At 44.9% G+C, this 17,705-nt stretch overlaps 1 protein-coding gene across 1 annotated transcript in view; it reads right to left on the bottom strand.

Moving 5' to 3' along the window:
* Positions 1 to 8,175: 8,175 nt before the first annotated feature.
* Positions 8,176 to 17,705, bottom strand: part of LOC136627466 (oocyte zinc finger protein XlCOF8.4-like) — a 42,864-nt gene continuing 33,334 nt past the window's right edge. Inside the window, exons 2-7 of the mRNA XM_066602592.1 lie at positions 17,359 to 17,506; positions 17,054 to 17,233; positions 16,855 to 16,978; positions 16,714 to 16,778; positions 16,033 to 16,153; positions 8,176 to 10,394 (exon numbers count right to left, since the gene is read on the bottom strand). Coding sequence (XP_066458689.1) covers positions 9,532 to 10,394; positions 16,033 to 16,153; positions 16,714 to 16,778; positions 16,855 to 16,978; positions 17,054 to 17,233; positions 17,359 to 17,451 — 1,446 coding nt within the window. The 5' untranslated portion in view covers positions 17,452 to 17,506 and the 3' untranslated portion in view covers positions 8,176 to 9,531. The remainder of the gene's footprint in view (positions 10,395 to 16,032; positions 16,154 to 16,713; positions 16,779 to 16,854; positions 16,979 to 17,053; positions 17,234 to 17,358; positions 17,507 to 17,705) is intronic.

Genomic DNA, 17,705 nt, shown 5'->3' with positions numbered 1-17,705 from the left:
ATCCTGACAAGGGTAAAGGGGGCTAAAATAGAACCTATAACCATCTCAGATCATGCCCCAATACATATTGACCTTAGCCTAACCACAGAGGGGCACAAGGAATGGATTTGGAGACTTAATCCTTCCCTGCTAGACTCCGGGCCGGAGACGGACCGCCTCTCGTGTATGCTGGAGGAATTCTTCCAAATAAATGACACCGGCGACCTCGATTTTCCGGTCGTATGGGAGGCACACAAGGCGTACATGAGAGGCCTGTTCATTTCCCTAGGTTCCAAAAATAAAAAGCAACAACAGCTTGAGATAGATAACCTTTTATTCAAAATCGCAAAAGCAGAGCGCCACTCCAAACTATCCCTAGCCACAAGCAGCTTAGAAGAATTAACTGAGTTGAGACGAGAGCTCAAATCCAGGCTAGACTCCAAATACAACAAAAAGCACTTGTACCTTAAATACAAGTTCTATGCACATGGCAACAAAGGGAGCAAACTACTCTCATCCATGATCAAGAAGGCCAGAACTAAAAACCATATCTCAGCCATTAAAGACCACACAGGGACACTTAAATCGTCCTCAAAAGAAATAGCAGAGGCCTTTCAAAGATTTTATACAGAGCTTTACAACCTGAATGACCCGAATCCTAATATAAACCCCATCTGTAACAAAGAGCAAATTGACCACTTTCTAAGATCAGTAGACCTTCCCAAGATAAAGGACTCAGAGGCTCAAGCCTTAGCACTTCCCATTACCCTGCAAGAAGTAGAGGATCTAATAAAAAACAGCCCCACGGGTAAGAGCCCTGGCCCTGACGGCTATCCAGTCCAATATTACAGGACCTTTAAGGAGACACTGGCCCCTAGACTAAAAGACCTAATGAATGCCCTCATGTCGGGCAAGCCATTACCCAAACAAGCACAGGAGGCTCATATAGCGCTCATCCACAAGGAGAACAAAAACCCGGAGCTCTGTGGCAGTTACAGGCCCATCTCCCTTATCAATGTGGACGTCAAATTTTGGGCAAAACTATTAGCCAAAAGAATTGAAAACCTTATCCCCTCTCTGATAGATAAAGAACAAGCGGGCTTCGTTAAGAATAGGGAGGGCAGGGATAATTGCTACAGATTGCTCCACGCGATCAGATATGCTCAAACACATAATATAGAGTTGGCTCTTGTGGGGACAGACGCTGAGAAGGCGTTCGATAGGGTGAGCTGGACCTACATGGAGAGAGTGTTGATCTCTTTTAATTTCCCACCTTCCTTCCTTGCTGCTATTTTTTCCTTATATAAGGAACCATACGCAAGGTTGAAAGTCAATAACTTACTCTCGCCGCCATTTGACATCAGGAACGGCACTCGTCAGGGCTGCCCGCTCTCCCCGACCCTTTTCATCCTTTCGCTGGAACCTCTACTGAGGAATATTAGAGCGGACTCAGGGATCAGTGGACTGAGAGCTGGTTCAACTAATCTAAATACGGCCGCTTTTGCGGACGATATTATGTTCGTTATTTCCGAACCAGAAAAGGGAATTCCCAACCTGATTACCCTCCTGAACTCGTTTGGAAACATATCAAACTTTAAGATAAACTACTCGAAGTCCACTATCCTAAACATCTCCATCCCACTGGAGCGTAGTCACCGTATCAGGTCCAGCTCACCCTTCGAATGGTCGGACACTTCAATAGATTATCTTGGCATAAAAATCACCAAAAAAACAGAAGACCTATTCAGTGCCAATTTTATACCCCTGCTATCCCAAATCAAATTACTTCTACAGAAATATGACATACCGCTTGCTTCATGGTTTGGCAGGAAAAACATCCTAAAAACGTACGTCTTACCGCAAATACTCTATAAATTGAGAATGCTACCTATCCATCTCCCACAGTCCTTCTTTAAAGCTCTACGCGCAGCCTTTACAGGGTATACATGGAGACGGAAAAGACCGAGGCTAGCCTTCAGCTTAATGACCAAAAGGAAAACCGAGGGAGGGATTGGCTTGCCATGCGTCCACGACTTTTATCAAGCAGTTCAAATCAGATATTGGATAGACCTTACCTCCCCATCTGGAGATAGTCTACTTCAATCTTTGGCCAGGGGAAACGAGGAAGACACCTTGCTCGAGGACCTTTGGTATCCCGCTAAAAAAGTTTACAGAGCTAAAAATTTTAACCCATTACTACGTGGCCCTTGCGAGACCTGGGACAAACTTAGGCAGACTCTAGCGCCAGATATTTCCCCTGTAGCGCCATTAAGCATTATAAGCAAACATCTAGGCAGATCGACCGATAGGGATGTTAGAGCCCTCTGGAGGAAATTTACCCCCCTGAGAGTAAAAGAATGGCAAGTTATTGCCCACAAACAACCCAATGAGATCTTAGACACTCTAGCGCCACAGCTCTCTCTTTCTTTCCTACAAAAGGCGCACATACTCCAGGCTTTCAAGGAGCTCCAGAAAACATTCAAATCCACTAGACCAGAAACTCCATTTGAGAAAATTCTGGTCAGCGAACAGTCCAGGCACAAATCTATATCTATAATTCGCAACAAGATTCTCAACCCAGAGAAATCTTACAAGCCGGCCTTCTTGTCCTCTTGGGAGAGAGAACTCAAAATCTCTCTCACCACATCAGATATTAAGTCAATTCTACAAACTGCCTTTGGCCTTTCACCCTGCATTCTGCTCCAGGAAAGCCATTATAAAATCTTGGTCCGCTGGTATAGAACGCCACAGTGGCTTTTCACACATAAATTAGCGGACCATGACAAATGTTGGAGGTGCAACGCGGAAACGGGCTCTTACGCCCATATCTGGTGGGAATGTAGGAAGCTGTCCAGGTTCTGGAGGGGGCTGGAAGGGGAGTTACATCGCCTAAAACCCAATTTTCAGATCACACCGGAAGCTCTATTTCTTTGGAGACCCTCAGCAAATTTCCACCCCCTGAGGGATAGACTACTAGCCTTTTTACTAGATGCTGCGAAAGCTCTAATCTCATCTCTATGGCTACAAAAAGAACCTCCTACGCTGGCAGCCTGGAAGTTAAGAGTAGACTCCATATACAACATGGAGGAATTACACAGTTGGAATAAGGGAACGCATGAGCAATTCATAACCACCTGGCACCCCTGGAGGCAAATAAACACAAATTAAATTCTACCCTTTCTTTGGCCGATGGGAGAAGTGGCAATTGTGACCCCATCCGAACAACACAACCTACCCATACCTACCTAGCCCCCCAACATTGGAGGGTTTGGCCCGGACGGATGAAGGACAACCATGGCTCGATACACTGGCAATATAGTGGCGATGCGACCAGCGGAATACACATCTTAAAGAAAGCTCCCTGGAAAAGGAGCTACTTTACCGGAAAGATAGTCAGGTAACCATAGTCCAAAATAGCCTGTTATATCTGTTTCTCAAGACCCCCTACCCCTTTTCCCGATCTTTCCCCCCCCCCTTTCCCCCCCCCCCATACTCCCCCCATTCCTCTTTAATGTCTTTAAATTTAAGATTGTTATGTTTTATTCACTCATGAAGATATGGAGTTGTCTCTGTCGCAACGCATTGGCATTCAGAGGCGCCACTGGAGCCAAGTGAAACTTAATCATATTCTTAGAACTGCGTACTTGTGATATAGATATCGGACGCTGACTTGAGTGGTTATGTAAAAGGTTGACATATGATGTGTGATGTTTGACTATATTGTTCATGGAAAACTCAATAAAATTTGTTTTAAAAAAAAAAAAAAATCCTGGCACTTAACCGTGAGAGAGAACCACTAAGGGTCAATGGACAAACAGTCCACATCTTTCCGGACTTTTCCCTAGAGGTGCAGCAGAGGCGACAAAAATTCACAGAAGCAAAGAAAATTCTACGCTCAAAACAACTCGTCTACACCATGCTATACCCTGCTAGGCTAAAGGGGGTCAAAGATAACCGTTCCCATTTTTTTGAAAGACCAGAGGATGTCCTAAACTGGCTTGAACAAAACTGATCCTTGTCGTGAGACTTCCAAAAATACGTAATTGATGCGGCTTCCTTTTCTTTTCGCACAGTAACTGTGGAAGGCGACCCCCCTCCCCCTCCCTTTTTTTTTTTTCCTTACCCTTTCTTCCCCTGTCCTCTCCCCCTCCCTCCCCCCCCCCCCACCTCCACTCTAGATAAGAAGGCTGGCAGCTGAAGACAAAGATACAGTAAGGTAATGTGGACTGTGATAAGATTATTCTTTTCTGTCTCGGATTGTAAGGGCCAGGCTGGACTAGGGGCCCGTGTTGGGTACCTATAGTCCATATTGGAGCAGCCCACACTCACATGATCCTGTCTCTGTTTACTCACAGGGGGGATTCCATTCCCATATCTGTGACCGCTGTTATTGTTTGCTATTCTCCTTTCCTAGTTTGTTGTTGGCTCTCTCTGGGAGGTAAGCCTTACACCCCCTATAAAGTTGCGAGTTATGGGATCGAAACCTGTCCAAAGTTCAGGGGGGATGGGTAGGGTGGGAAGGGAGGGATTGGTTTGAGGTTGGCAAATGTGAACAGATGTTGGTCTACTCTGTAACTCTTACTGGTTGTTTTTGGCGCGACTCTCTCTTGAACGCTTTACGAGGAACTTGTGGGAACAATGTCCAGCTCTTTGACAATGGCTAGTATGTACTTAAAATTGGTCTCCTGGAACGTCCGGGGCCTGAATTCTAAAATTAAAAGAGAGCTGGCTTTTGACTTCCTCAAAACTCACTCCCCTCACATGATACTACTCCAAGAAACACACCTTAGAGGTTCGAGGACACTGGCGCTTAAGCAAGCAACTATAGGCGCAGCATACCACGCGACTTATTCAAATTATGCCCGAGGGGTCAGCATTCTGGTGGCTAAGTCAGCCCAGTTTGCTTTTCGTCAAATACATATAGACCCTGGGGGGCACTACCTGATTCTACAGGGCACCTTTCACGGTTGCCTCCTCACGATAGTAACCATTTACTTACCACCCCCCACTAATATTGAAATACTCCATGAGGTGATGGCAAGAGTAGTCCTCCTTGAGGCGGCCCCAACAGTAATTATGGGAGACTTTAACCGGATCTTAGACCCGGTGCGGGACCGTCTCACTCCAGCTGCTTCCGCATGGGCTCGACTGCCCGGGTGGGCCGACTCCTATTTATTGCAAGAAATATGGCGTGCGCGACACCCACACAACAGAGCCTACTCATGTCACACCCCGACCTATAATGCCTTCTCGCGTATAGATCTGTGCTTTGGCTCCCCGGACTGCCTCCCCATGGTCCGCGACATATCCTACCTGCCCAGAGGCATTTCAGATCACTCCCCGATCCAACTGGTTCTTGACCTTGGAGTTGAGGGCAGTCGCCCTATGTGGAGACTGAGCCCACTATGGTTGGAACAAAGAGAAGTACACGAATATGTAGAACAAGAGGCTGAAATGTACTGGGAGGTCAATGAGGGAACGGCCCCGGAGCTGGTGTTTTGGGACGCATTTAAAGCCTTTACCAGGGGATCCTTTGCCTCGGCCATAGCCAAACACAGAAGGTCCCTGGGAGCCAGCCACTTGGACCTGGAACGCCGCATTGACTTAGCAGAGGCGAGACACATAGCAGATCCCTCCCCGGAAACTACTTCAACGCTAGGTGCCCTGCGACGGGAATATAAATTACTACTTATTGAATACATCAAGAAAAAACTTCTGTACTCCCGCCACCGGATCTTTGATCAGGGAGACAAGAACGGCCACTTACTGGCCTACCTAGCTAGAGAGGATCAGACACTGCCACCAATTACAGCAGTGCGAGATAGCTCGGGCACCCTATTAAACGATCCCAAACTAATTAATCAAGCGTTCACCCAATACTATAGGGACTTATACACCTCCAAACTGAGCTGTACTGATGCGCAGCTTCAGGCGTATTTAGATGACATTCCCTTCCCTTTGCTGAGCCAAGACAGCGCGGCCCACCTGGATAGAGATCTGAGCATAGAAGAAATAACGGAGGCCATAAAGGCCCTTCCCAATAGGAAGTCACTGGGTGTGGATGGGCTCCCTGGGGAATGGTATAAGAAAAACGTGGAAACCTTGGCCCCACGGCTTCTCACATTATATAATTATATCCTGCGGGAGGGGGCGATAACGGACACAATGCGTAAAGCCCTAATAATAATGATCCCTAAAGCCGGAAAAGACCCCACAGACTGCGGCTCATACCGCCCTATTTCCCTCCTTAATAATGACGTTAAAGTAATTGCAAAAGTACTGGCGACACGTATAAACTCAGTACTGGGTGGGATTATACACGCTGACCAGTCCGGCTTCATGCCTGGCAAAAGCACGGACATGAACCTGCGGAGGCTTTTTAACCACCTATCATACAAACGCTGAGAGAGCACACAACAGAGGTTGAGACGCGAGTCTCTAACTTAGAGGACACTGTTACACCACTCTCAGATCAGGTGCGCTCCCTCAACTCTAACCGCACGGCGCAGCGGAAGAAATTGGACGATATGGAGAACCGCTTGCGTAGATGCAACCTCAGATTTATAGGATTGCCGGAGGGCGCTGAGGGCAGAGATCCTTGCGACTTCCTGGAATCGCTCCTCAAGCAGGAATTGGAAGCACCCTGGGAGGCTGACCAGGAATGCATGGGTTCGGGTGGTCAACGCCGAAATCCCGATGTACAAACTGACATACATGGCCAGGGGATGCCCTGAAAAATTTGATAAGATTTGGGGTGGTTGGGTGAGTTGCTCTGCGACGGCGTCGGGAGAGCCTAGCTAGGTGATAGAGAGGGAGTGAGGGAGAGTAAAGGACACAATGAAGGACATCTGCTCAACTTGTTACCCAAGTTAAAACCCTATTCTTAGAACCTTTTTTCTGTTTTCACAATTTTCCTTAAAAGAGTCGCGCCAGAGGGTTGAAGGGGGGGTTCCTTTTAAATTTCCTTTATTTCTTTTCTCCTTTTTCTCTTTTCCTGGTTGATTACAGCTAATTCATTTCAAGGTTAAATTGATGTTTAGTAGAGATGAGCGAGTATACTCGCTAAAGGCAATTGCTCGAGCGAGCATTGCCTTTAGCGAGTATCTCCCCCGCTCGAGACAGAAGGTTCGGGTGGCGGCGCAGGGGAGAGGTGAGTAGCGGCTGTCAGCAGGAGGGAGTGGGGGGGAGAGAGGGAGGGAGATTCTCCCCTCCGTTCCGCCCCGCTCTCCCCCGCAGCTCCGTGCCCACTGCCGGCACCCGAACCTTCAGTCTCGAGCGGGGAGATACTAGCTAAAGGCAATGCTCGCTCGAGCAATTGCCTTTAGCGAGTATACTCGCTCATCTATAATGTTTAGTAATAATTGATAAAGTTAAAGTTTAAAAAAAAAACAAAACGAAAAAAAAAGCTTTAGCCAGGCATTATGTATTAAGAAGAAATGAACGTGTATACACAGGTAACACCTATTCTTATCCTGTTTATCATGCAATGTACTGTCCGCTGAATCTGACACCTGTGGTGTCAGTTGCTTATGTTTGTATGTTGGTCAATCAACTTCTGGCTAAATAAAGTTCCTTTAAAAAAAAAAATTTAAATGCGACTCTTTGCCAACTTGTAATCTAGAATGAGATGAATAGTACAATCCCCCTCCCTATGAGGTGGTAACTTATCTGCTCCTTCTTCGGAAAAGACATCAGCAACCTCTTTGATGAATTCCGGCAATTCTATAGCTTGTACAGCGGAAATATTTACAGACATGCAATTATGTCTACAGGAAGAGTTCCACTTAACGGGGGGCAGAAACACTATCTTTTCTCCTTAGGGAGAGCAACTATATACTATGAACTAAGTGAGGAAACTCAAATGGCCACGCACGCTCCTCTGGGTAATATGCAAATAAAGGAGATGGAATAAATCCTCCACAGTGCCACCTATTGAAAGCCAGCATCTGGCTTTGCTTTTAATTCCCGGTCATTGTAACAAGGCTTGTATAAAAAGTCTGACTTTGACTTGACGGAATGCTGCATTTCAATAGGTAGCACTGTGGAGGATTTATTCCATCTCCCTTTTTTGCAGTTCCACTTTACAACATCCCCTTTTTTCCAATCCACCAGCGGGTTGTGCAATTTCAGCCATGGCAATCCCAACACCAGCTGTCTAGGAAGAGACTCGATGACAAAAAAAAACTATTTTCTCTGTATAATATAATAATAATCTTTATTTGTATAGCGCCAATTTATTACATAGCGCATTTTGAAATAATTCAATTCTTAAACAAACATTTGAAACAAAAAATTGTACATACTTTTGGGTCAGGGGAATCAATGGCTGATACAACTATAAGACAGTCCAAAGGTCTATGATTTAGTTCTAGACGTTTGGCCACCTCATGATAAATTAAATTGATTCCAGCATCACTATCATGAGCTCAGAGATCAGCAGATTCTACGGATGTGGTCAAAGATTGTTCATTCGCCCGCTCTCTAACTCGCCGAACAATTCATATAGTTAATGACATGGCTTTGTCTAGGTTTCTAGGTGCGGGATATGAAACCATTAGGTCTTTTATTTTGTCACATAGCGCAAAGCAAAATTGGGTCATTCCACTGGATCTCTGTCTTCCATCGGCAAACTCAGTACAAAAATCTTCACTGGATGACTTCCCCTGATGTAGACCTCTAATTTTTACCCCCAGCCAGAGATACCCTATCGGGGTCATCGTCGATCAACTCCAAGGCAGGAAAAAAAATTCTCCACAGATGACAAAGCCTCAAAAAATGGGAGGGCAAGGAAGAGGCCCAAGCCTGAGGGTCTGCTTGCAACCTGGAAATCGCCATCCCCACCCTCTGAGACTCATCACCTGAGGACATGGGGTTACAACCTGCAGGATTCTTTAAAATTGGTTAGAGTCCCGAGCAGCAGACCCTGGCCGATCAACTATTGATGACCTATCCTGATGATAGATCATCAATATGTATATTACACTACATGTTTATATACATTAGTATTATTATATACGTATATTACACTATACAGGAGAGAGGTTCGTCATTGGAGCTCTCTTCTGTATATTACAGTATGTAGATCAAACTTCGAAGTTCTCTTCAGTATATGCATATTACACTATGCAGAAGAGACATCAGACATTGCAGCCCTCCTCTGCATAGTGTAATATACATATACAGAAGAGAGCTGCTATATTAGACCCCTCTCCTGCATACTGTAATATACATATATAGAAGAGAGCTCCAACATGGCAACTCTCTTCTGTCTAGTGTTAGACACATGGGTCGGACCTTGTTCGACAACGGAGCTATGCAGTGAAATCTCAATGTCAGATAAGGTCTGACACTGGATTGGAAAGGATTAATAAAGATTACTAATAATAATAAATATATGCTTTTGTGGCAATACATTCTATTTTATTTTACCATCGACAGTTTGACTTTTTTCCAGAATGAGTTCTAGTCTTCAATGATCCAATTTTTGGGAATATAACGCTCCCACATTCTGAATATGTCCCATGTGGAGTCTTTGTCTAACCAGATCTGATTTCAAAGTTGAACATTTCCCACATTCAGAACCTGAAGTTGGCTCTGCCCCTGCGTGAGCCCCCCGATGTCTAACAAAATATGATTACTGGGTAAAACATTTCCCACATAAATATAGGACTTCACTTCTCTGTGACGTAGCTCATGTTCAACAAGACCTGATTTCCGAGAAAAACATTTCCCACATTGACCACATGAAAAGGCCTTCGAGTGAGATTTCTGATGTTCCACCAAACCTGCTCTCTGGGCAAAACATCTCCCACATTCTGAACATGAAAATGGCTTCTCTCCTGTGTGAGTTCTCTTATGTCTAACAAGATGTGATTTCGCTGCAAAACATCTTCCACATTCTGAGCATGAAAAGGGTTTCTCTCCTGTGTGAGTTCTCTGATGTGTAACAAGAACCGCTTTCACTTTAAAACATTTCCCACACTCAGAACATGAAAATGGTTTCACTCCTGTGTGAGCTCTCAGATGACCAATAAGATTTGATCTCTGGTAAAAGCATTTCCCACACTCTGAGCATGAATATGGCTTCTCTCCTGTGTGAATTCTTCGATGCACTTTAAGAGTTGATTTCGAACTAAAACATTGAGCACATTCTGAACATGAAAATGGCTTTGCTCCTGTGGGAGCTGTTTGAAGTTCAACATTACTTCCGTCACTTTTATCTTGCTCAACAGTCTGTGATGCATCAGAAGACAAAGCCTGTTTAAAAGCATCAGATGATAGATATTTGCTGTGAACAGCTAGGTTTTTATCTGGGATAATGGTGGGCTCTTCTAATGTATCTTGTGCAATATTACAATCTTCCGCTTTAAGATCTGAAGATATCAGATGTTCCCCAGAACTCCTTGTACTGGTATCTGCCAACAATAAAATGTATTTTTGTTATTTTGGAATAAAAATGAGAAATTTGATATTTTATAACATTTGTATATACAATTTCCATACAAAACGTGAAAGCATGTAGCAAATGTCAGTAATTAATCCCTTCCCTCTCTGTACATCACAGAGGTGTAGGATGAACAAAAAACGAAAAAACTGCTGGTAGTGAAAAGGGTTGACCAAAGCAGTGGTTGTAAAACAGATCACAATCTCCAGGTACACTTCAGGGCTTGGAGCTGCAGATCAGGGGCTTCCCTTGCAATTTTCTGCTTCTGTGTTGAAGCCAACAACTTCATCGGTTTATGGTTCAGGGTCTCCTTTTTTATTCCTTTCTAGTAAATGCTTAGTGAGAAATCCTGAAGAGACCTGTGAGTCGGTGCCATCAGTGGTGTCTGTTCCACATTCCCCTACAACTACCTGCACTATATAGCACGGAGAAGAGTACGAGGGTTATAATCACCCGTCACTTCTATTCTGTTATAATCTCCTGGCTTTGGGTAACAAAATATGCATTAAAACAAAAACAGCAGCAAAAGCTGCATTTGCGAATTTGGCCTTATAAGTAGCTAATTGTGGCTGCCATCAATAATATGGGGGCACAGAAGGGGCCTAAGAAGGAAGCATGAAAAATTATTTGCAGTAGTGTTTTTTGAGTTCAAGGTACAGTACATAAACTGTATAGTCCAAACATAAAAGGTTTTTGGCCATTTCTGCAATAACATTTCTCTGAATCCTAAAATAACGTCTTCAAAATCCGTTATGAAGCAGAATTTTAATACATGGTATATGAAAAAATACATTTTTTTTTTACCTACTCAATTTAACACCTCAACAACCGCCCTCAGGCCTTTTGACTTTAGTCGTTAAGGGGCTTCATTCTGATGTGCTGTCTTTTGACGGCAACTGTAGAATAAAGCCTGGCACAGGTCTCCCATGCCACAGAGCTCTTGGATAACAGCTTGGCATCTGCTCAAAGAGCAGTGACCAGAGAAAAATAGACTTTGGTACTCACCGTAAAGTCCCTTTCTCATCTCGTCCATTGCGAGACACAGCATTCACCCATTTTGGGTACCCTATTTTTAGTTGACTTTCCTCGTTCGAGCTTCTCCTTTGTTGTCATACATGGTACTATCCTGAGTGGATTTAATTTTTTTGATACATTTTTGTGTATTGTATGAGCATATGTATCATTTCAGTAGATTTTAAAGGAAAGAGGCGGGATATAGCTACTGGACACTAGGAAGTGGCACTAAGCAGAGAAGCATTAGCCCCGCATACTCGCTATATCCTTCCTGCTGGCACTGAGCTAACCAGTTTTGTACCAAGCAGTAGGAACAGCCAGTAGGCGGTACACACAAAAAAAACCAATTAATGTACAGGGGACAGTGATGCTAATCGAAAGAGGAGATGCCACTCTGGAAAGTGCTTTTTCGTCTTACCTCTTTCCTTCAAAATCTTCTGAAATGATACGGATGCTCATACGGTGGACAAAAACGTATCCATGTATGACAACAAAGGAGAAACTCGAATGAACAAAGTCAACCAAAAATAAAGTACCCGAAATGGGTGAATGCTGTGTCCTCAAATGGACAAGACGAGAAAGGGACTTTACGGTGAGTACCAAAGTGTATTTTTACTCATCTGTCCCATTAGGGTACACAGCTCTAGACCACGGGACGTCTAAAAGCAGTTCCTGTCTAGGGTGTGAATTTGATGATGCTTGCAGTCAGCTGTTGGCAGTCTGCAGAATACTGCGCCCCAGAGTGGAATCTTCAGATGCTAATGTATCGGCACAATAAAATTTTGAAAAAGGGTGTAAGCAGGACTGAGTGGCAGCCTTACACACCTGGGTGGCAGAAGCCACATTCTGAACAGCCCATGATGTCCCCACCGCCTAAGCCGAATACGCTATGACCAGGAAGGGGGTGGGGGGGGGGTTTCCTCCCGCATGGTAGGCTTTGGAAAAGGCCGAACAAATCCAGCGAGAGATGGAGAGAAGGAGAAGTCCACAACTTGGACATTCAGGGATGACAAAAAGAGAATCAGAATGCCTAAAAGAGACCGTCTGCGAGAGATAGATCTTAAAAGCCTGCACCAGGTACATCTTGTGGATGGCGCGTAACCTCAGATAACTGGCAGCAGGGCGAAAGAAGGGGAGTACAATTTCTTTGTTAAGGTGGAATGTTGATACCACCTTAGGAAGAAAGGATGGAATAGGCCATAATACAACCCTATTATGATGGAGAACGGTAAACGGCGGCTTAGTGGAAAGAGCTGCCAGCTCAGACACCCTGCGAATGGAAGTAATGGCCACAAAGAAGGCAACCCTCCATATCAAGAGATGCATAGGAACTTTCTTTAATGGTTCAAAGGGGTGAGACTGTAATGCTGTCCGCACCAAGTTTCAGTCCTGCAGCGGTAATAGGGAATGGCGTGAGCAACATCTTGCAAGAAGATGCGGACTGCCAACCTTGAGGCCAGACAATACTGAAAAAGCACCGACAGGGCCAACACCTGTCCTTTTAAAGAAGGGAGGCCCAATCCTGACTCCAGACCACTCTGCAAAAAGGAAAGGACCCGAGGCAGGGAGAAACGCATAGGGTGAACCTTCCGCTGTTCGGACCAGAGGAAGAAACTCCTCCATACCCAATGATGGACCTTAGAAGAAGGCGGCTTCCTAGCCTTTATCATAGTTTGAATGTCCAATTCTCCAAAGCCATGCAATCTTAAGACTGCGGCCTCAACAATCATGCCATTAAATGTAGCATGAACAAATTGGGGTGGTAGAGAGGTCCCTGAGAGAGGAGGTCAGGCCAGAGTGGAAGGCGCCATGGAGCGTTGACTTGGAGATAGAAGAGCTCCAAGTACCATGTTCTGCGTGGCCAATCAGGAACAATGAGGATGACTAGAAAGCCCTCCTGCCTGATTTTCTTGAGCAGTTGCGGGATCAGAGAGAGTGGAGGTAATGCATATGGGAATCGGAATCCTTCCCACGAGATTACAAGGGTCTCTACAACTAGAGGGAGCGTGGGATTTGAGGAGGTACAGAGATCCTCCATTCTAGAGACTCCACAAAACTGTCCCACAGAGAGAGGATGGTCCATTGTTAGGATCAGGCATCGAACAGCCCATACTGGATCACCTCGAAGTTTTAAACTATGAGACCCAACACTCACATTCAGTCGTGAATGGATACGCGGTCTTGCGTTCACAGAGAGCGTATCTGCTCTCCGAGGCGACACAGTTTTTTTTGGCAGCAAAAGAGTTTGGCATGCGCTGTGTCGAAGAGCAGACCCAGAAAAATTATGTGCTGGGCTTGGATAAGGGACAATTTGGAAAATTGATGACCCATCTGAAGCTGGCCAGAGTGTCCAATGTGACCTGAAGACTCTGCAGGTTGGACTCCCGAGTAGGAGCTTTTATCAGAATGTGGTCCAAACAAGGAATGGTCACAATCCCTCGCAGATGGAAGAGTGCCATGACTGCCAACACCCCTATAGGTAAAACCCTGGGTTGCAGTAGTCAGTCAGAATGGAAGGGCTGCAAACTGGTGATACCTGGACCGAATGGCAAACCGAAGGAAACGCTGTTGCGCCTGACAAATGGGGACATGCAGTTAGGCATCTTTGATGTCTACGGACGAGAGGAATTTGCCCGACTGCATGGACGTCATGACTGACCTGAGGGGCTTCAAGCAAAAGTGCTGAACTCTTTTGCAGCAATTTAGAACCTGAATGAGCCATCCTTTTTGGCAACAGTGAATGGATTGGAATAAAAACCCTTGTAATGCTGGGAAGATGGGGCCCACAGTATGATGCCCCGAGCAACCAGGTCGCAAATAGAATGGCTCTGGCTTCTAGAGGAGATTCTGGAACCCTTGAAGTAAAAAAACGTTTGGGTGGCTGGGTAATGAACTCGATCACATAAGCTGTGGAGACACGCTTTAGAACCCATGTGTAAGCAATGTGGGTGGGTAAGATATCCCTGGAGGGTTAGCTGCCCCCCCCCCCATTCTGGAAACCATATGTGGGGGCCACCCATTATTTAGAGGATTTGACGGAAAATGGCTTACCATGCTGGTGACGTAGGTGCCATGCTGGGTTTGGCCTAAAGGAAGGACCTTACCTCTGGTCTTGTGATGCCCTCCTGTTGCCTGAAGTTCGAGGACCGAAGCAGTAAAGGGCCAAAAAAGAAAATTTTTGCTCCGTCTGGAGCCAACAAATTTAGGCCCATGCTGAAGCAAATGGGAACTACTCCATGAGAAATGATTTCATCCAGCCGAGAGCCGAACAGTCTAAATTCCCCAAAGGGGAGGCGTGCAAGCACTTTTTTAGAGGCATCGGCCTCCCAGGCTTTCAACCACAGGGTGCGCCGTATGACCATGGTTTAGGCAAATACCTGAGCTATGAGCCTTGCTGCCTTAAGGGATGCCTCACAGACAGATCTCCTTGCATGATCAATCTGTTGGGACAGCTCTAATAATTGATCGTGAGCGCAATCTGCTAGGATAGCTCTCGGCAGCTCCGCAGCCCACTCCGAAATGGTCTTACTGACCCAGATTTTCTCGACCATGTGAACGCAGCCTTAATCATACTGCATAAATGTATGATATGACATGATAATTTTTTTTCTGCGGGTCACTACAATTACAACAATACCAAAATTATATATATTTTTTTAGGTATCACCACTTTTGCACAATAAAAATTCTTCCCTTAGAAAATATATATTTTTTGCATTGTTGCATCTGAGTCTCCATGATGCGGATTCTGTTATCTGGGTTCTGTTAGACTATCAAGTTACCTAATGCAAACAGCAACTACCGTAATTAAAGATGAGAGGAAAAAGAGAGAGATCGGAGCAAATCTATATACTGATGTTTTGGTTTGAGAATTTTGTTTTGTTTTCCTTCCCCCTTTTTTCTATATATGGGATGGAGATTGATCGATGTTTCATAAATCTGAAAGAGTGCAGCCAATCCACGAAACGTCACACCTTCCAAGGGGGACATGCAAGTACTTGCGAAAAAATGCAGGGTAAAAAAATTTGGTAGTAGGCGCAATCCGTTTTGACTCTAAGAGGCACGAGACGTGTTTTAAACCTGACTCCTCTGTTTTTATTAAAAGTTAATCCAGCATATAATGTTTTAGGGCGTTGCGCCCCGTCCTCAGTATTTTAGCTGGGAACACATAGCCAGGATTGGGGTGTTCACTTTGGAGAGGAGCTCTGTTCTGGGTTCTGTTTTAGGCATTAGGTAACTTGATATGAGTCTAATAGCAACTAATGTTTCCTTAGTCCCAAAAATAGGGAAATACCCCTCCTCCCTACATACTAACAGCAGATGATGAAGAAATAGACCTCGCTCCCATAGGCTTCCTTCATGCTTATGTTCCTGCTGTATTTTCCTATCCATATTTACATGCTCCTCATGTGTTATCTCCTATAGCGGTATCACATTTTCATCCACTTTTAATTTGTGTTTAGCTAAATGGGTGAATACGCAGCTAAAAAATCTGACAGAACGCAGAGCTTAAAAATGTGGCACAAGACTGTTGCAGGTGATGAAAGAGTAGAAGATGTGAGTGTTCTTTGCATGACTCAGTGGTTACTACTCACCTGGACGGTTACCTGTAGGAATCTCCTCCTTCCACCGCTCATCACCCCTCACATTTATCTCTTTTTTTACCACTATGGCTGCAGCATCAATATTCTTCAGATCATCACCCTGACTGAAAATCTGCGGAACAAATACTGTAAAAGTCAGACAGATGTAGAAGTCACCAGGAACGTGTTAGATGAGCGGAACAGATCATTAATTAGCATGATGACCACTAATGACGGGACAGCAGTAGTTATATGAGGGAACCAGCTGCAGTTCTCCTAAAGGCCGGACATAGATATTAGATGGCAGCTCAATGACAACCCCAAGAACATCATACAAATGTACATTTAGCCTGCCCTGTTTCCCTGTAAATAAGCCCTACGCTGATTTGTTGGGATTTTTAGAGAGACTTGAAATATAAGCAGGCTTGGTCCAGGTCCGTCCTGCCGCTCTCTGGAGCTTCGACATGCTTCTTACAATCACAGCTTGTTCATGTTAATTGGTGGGAATTATGAATCGGCCAATCAATGCCGACTCAGTGCTTTGGAGCTCCGAAGAACAGCAGTAGGAAGTTGTTTCAGCGCAGAGAGAAACTTCTGTTAGACCCCATTAGTCTCAAAGGGTTGGGGACAATGTGGTATTGAATTCAAAACCTTCAGCGCCTTCTACAGATTATAGCGAGTTTCTCCACGTACCGGATAATCCTGTGGATGAAAAGGACCGGGGCGGCTCTCTGGGGATGTTTTATTACCGGGTCCATCTGTAATACACACATACAGTGACTGGACCCCTTCTTCAGATACTTAGGGTCATGTGTACTTATATATGTCTATTACCTTGTGATGTGAGCGGCTGCTGATCCTCCATCGTGATGTCCTTGTACAGATCCTTGTGTCCTTCTAAATACTCCCACTCCTCCATGGAGAAGTAGACGGAGACGTCCTGACACCTTATAGGAACCTGACACACAATATACAGTCATCCTCCACAGCCCTCCTGTTACTGTATAATGTCCCCCATTCCCCGCAGTGTCACCTCTCCTGTCAGCAACTCCGTCATCTTGTGGACATGTTCTAGGATCTTCAGCCCATTGAAGTCCTCATGTATCGGGTAGTGAGCTGAAGGCCCTGTGATTGGGCTCAGGGTTCTTCCATAACCTTCAGATACAAAGTTCTGCCGGTGCTCACTAGAGGTCTTCATCACTACTGTATAATCCTGATGAAAGAGACGGACTAATAAATGGGATTACATGCATTTACAGAGTCCCTCACCTTCTCAGTCATGTCCATCTGTTATCATATATAAGAATGATGTCATGTGACATCATCAGTATCTCTCACCTCCCCAGTAAGCTGATAAAGGATCTCTAGGGTGAGATGTAATATACTCTCTGCCATCTCCTTCCTCTTCCCATCCATCCTTGGTAAGGTCATCAGGAAAATATTCTCGTATGGACGATACCAACAGACGATACTGGGATGCAGGAACCTGAATAGGAAGAAGATGACCGCATGTAAAAACCACAATAAATCCCATGTAGAAGAAAATACCTTCTATGGAGATAATAAGGAGAAACCTTTTAAGAGACACTAAAGAGTAGATGTTATATTCTCTCTTGTATAGATTTATGGGGTGATTACAGCCTACAGCGCTGTTACTTCAGGAAGGGAGCCCTTCTGCATTCATC

This window comes from Eleutherodactylus coqui, chromosome 5, assembly GCF_035609145.1.
Source record: "Eleutherodactylus coqui strain aEleCoq1 chromosome 5, aEleCoq1.hap1, whole genome shotgun sequence".
In the NCBI taxonomy this organism is placed as follows: Eukaryota; Metazoa; Chordata; class Amphibia; order Anura; family Eleutherodactylidae; genus Eleutherodactylus; species Eleutherodactylus coqui.
Note: the sequence above shows the minus strand (reverse complement) of the source record. Positions and strands in the feature narration are given on the sequence as shown.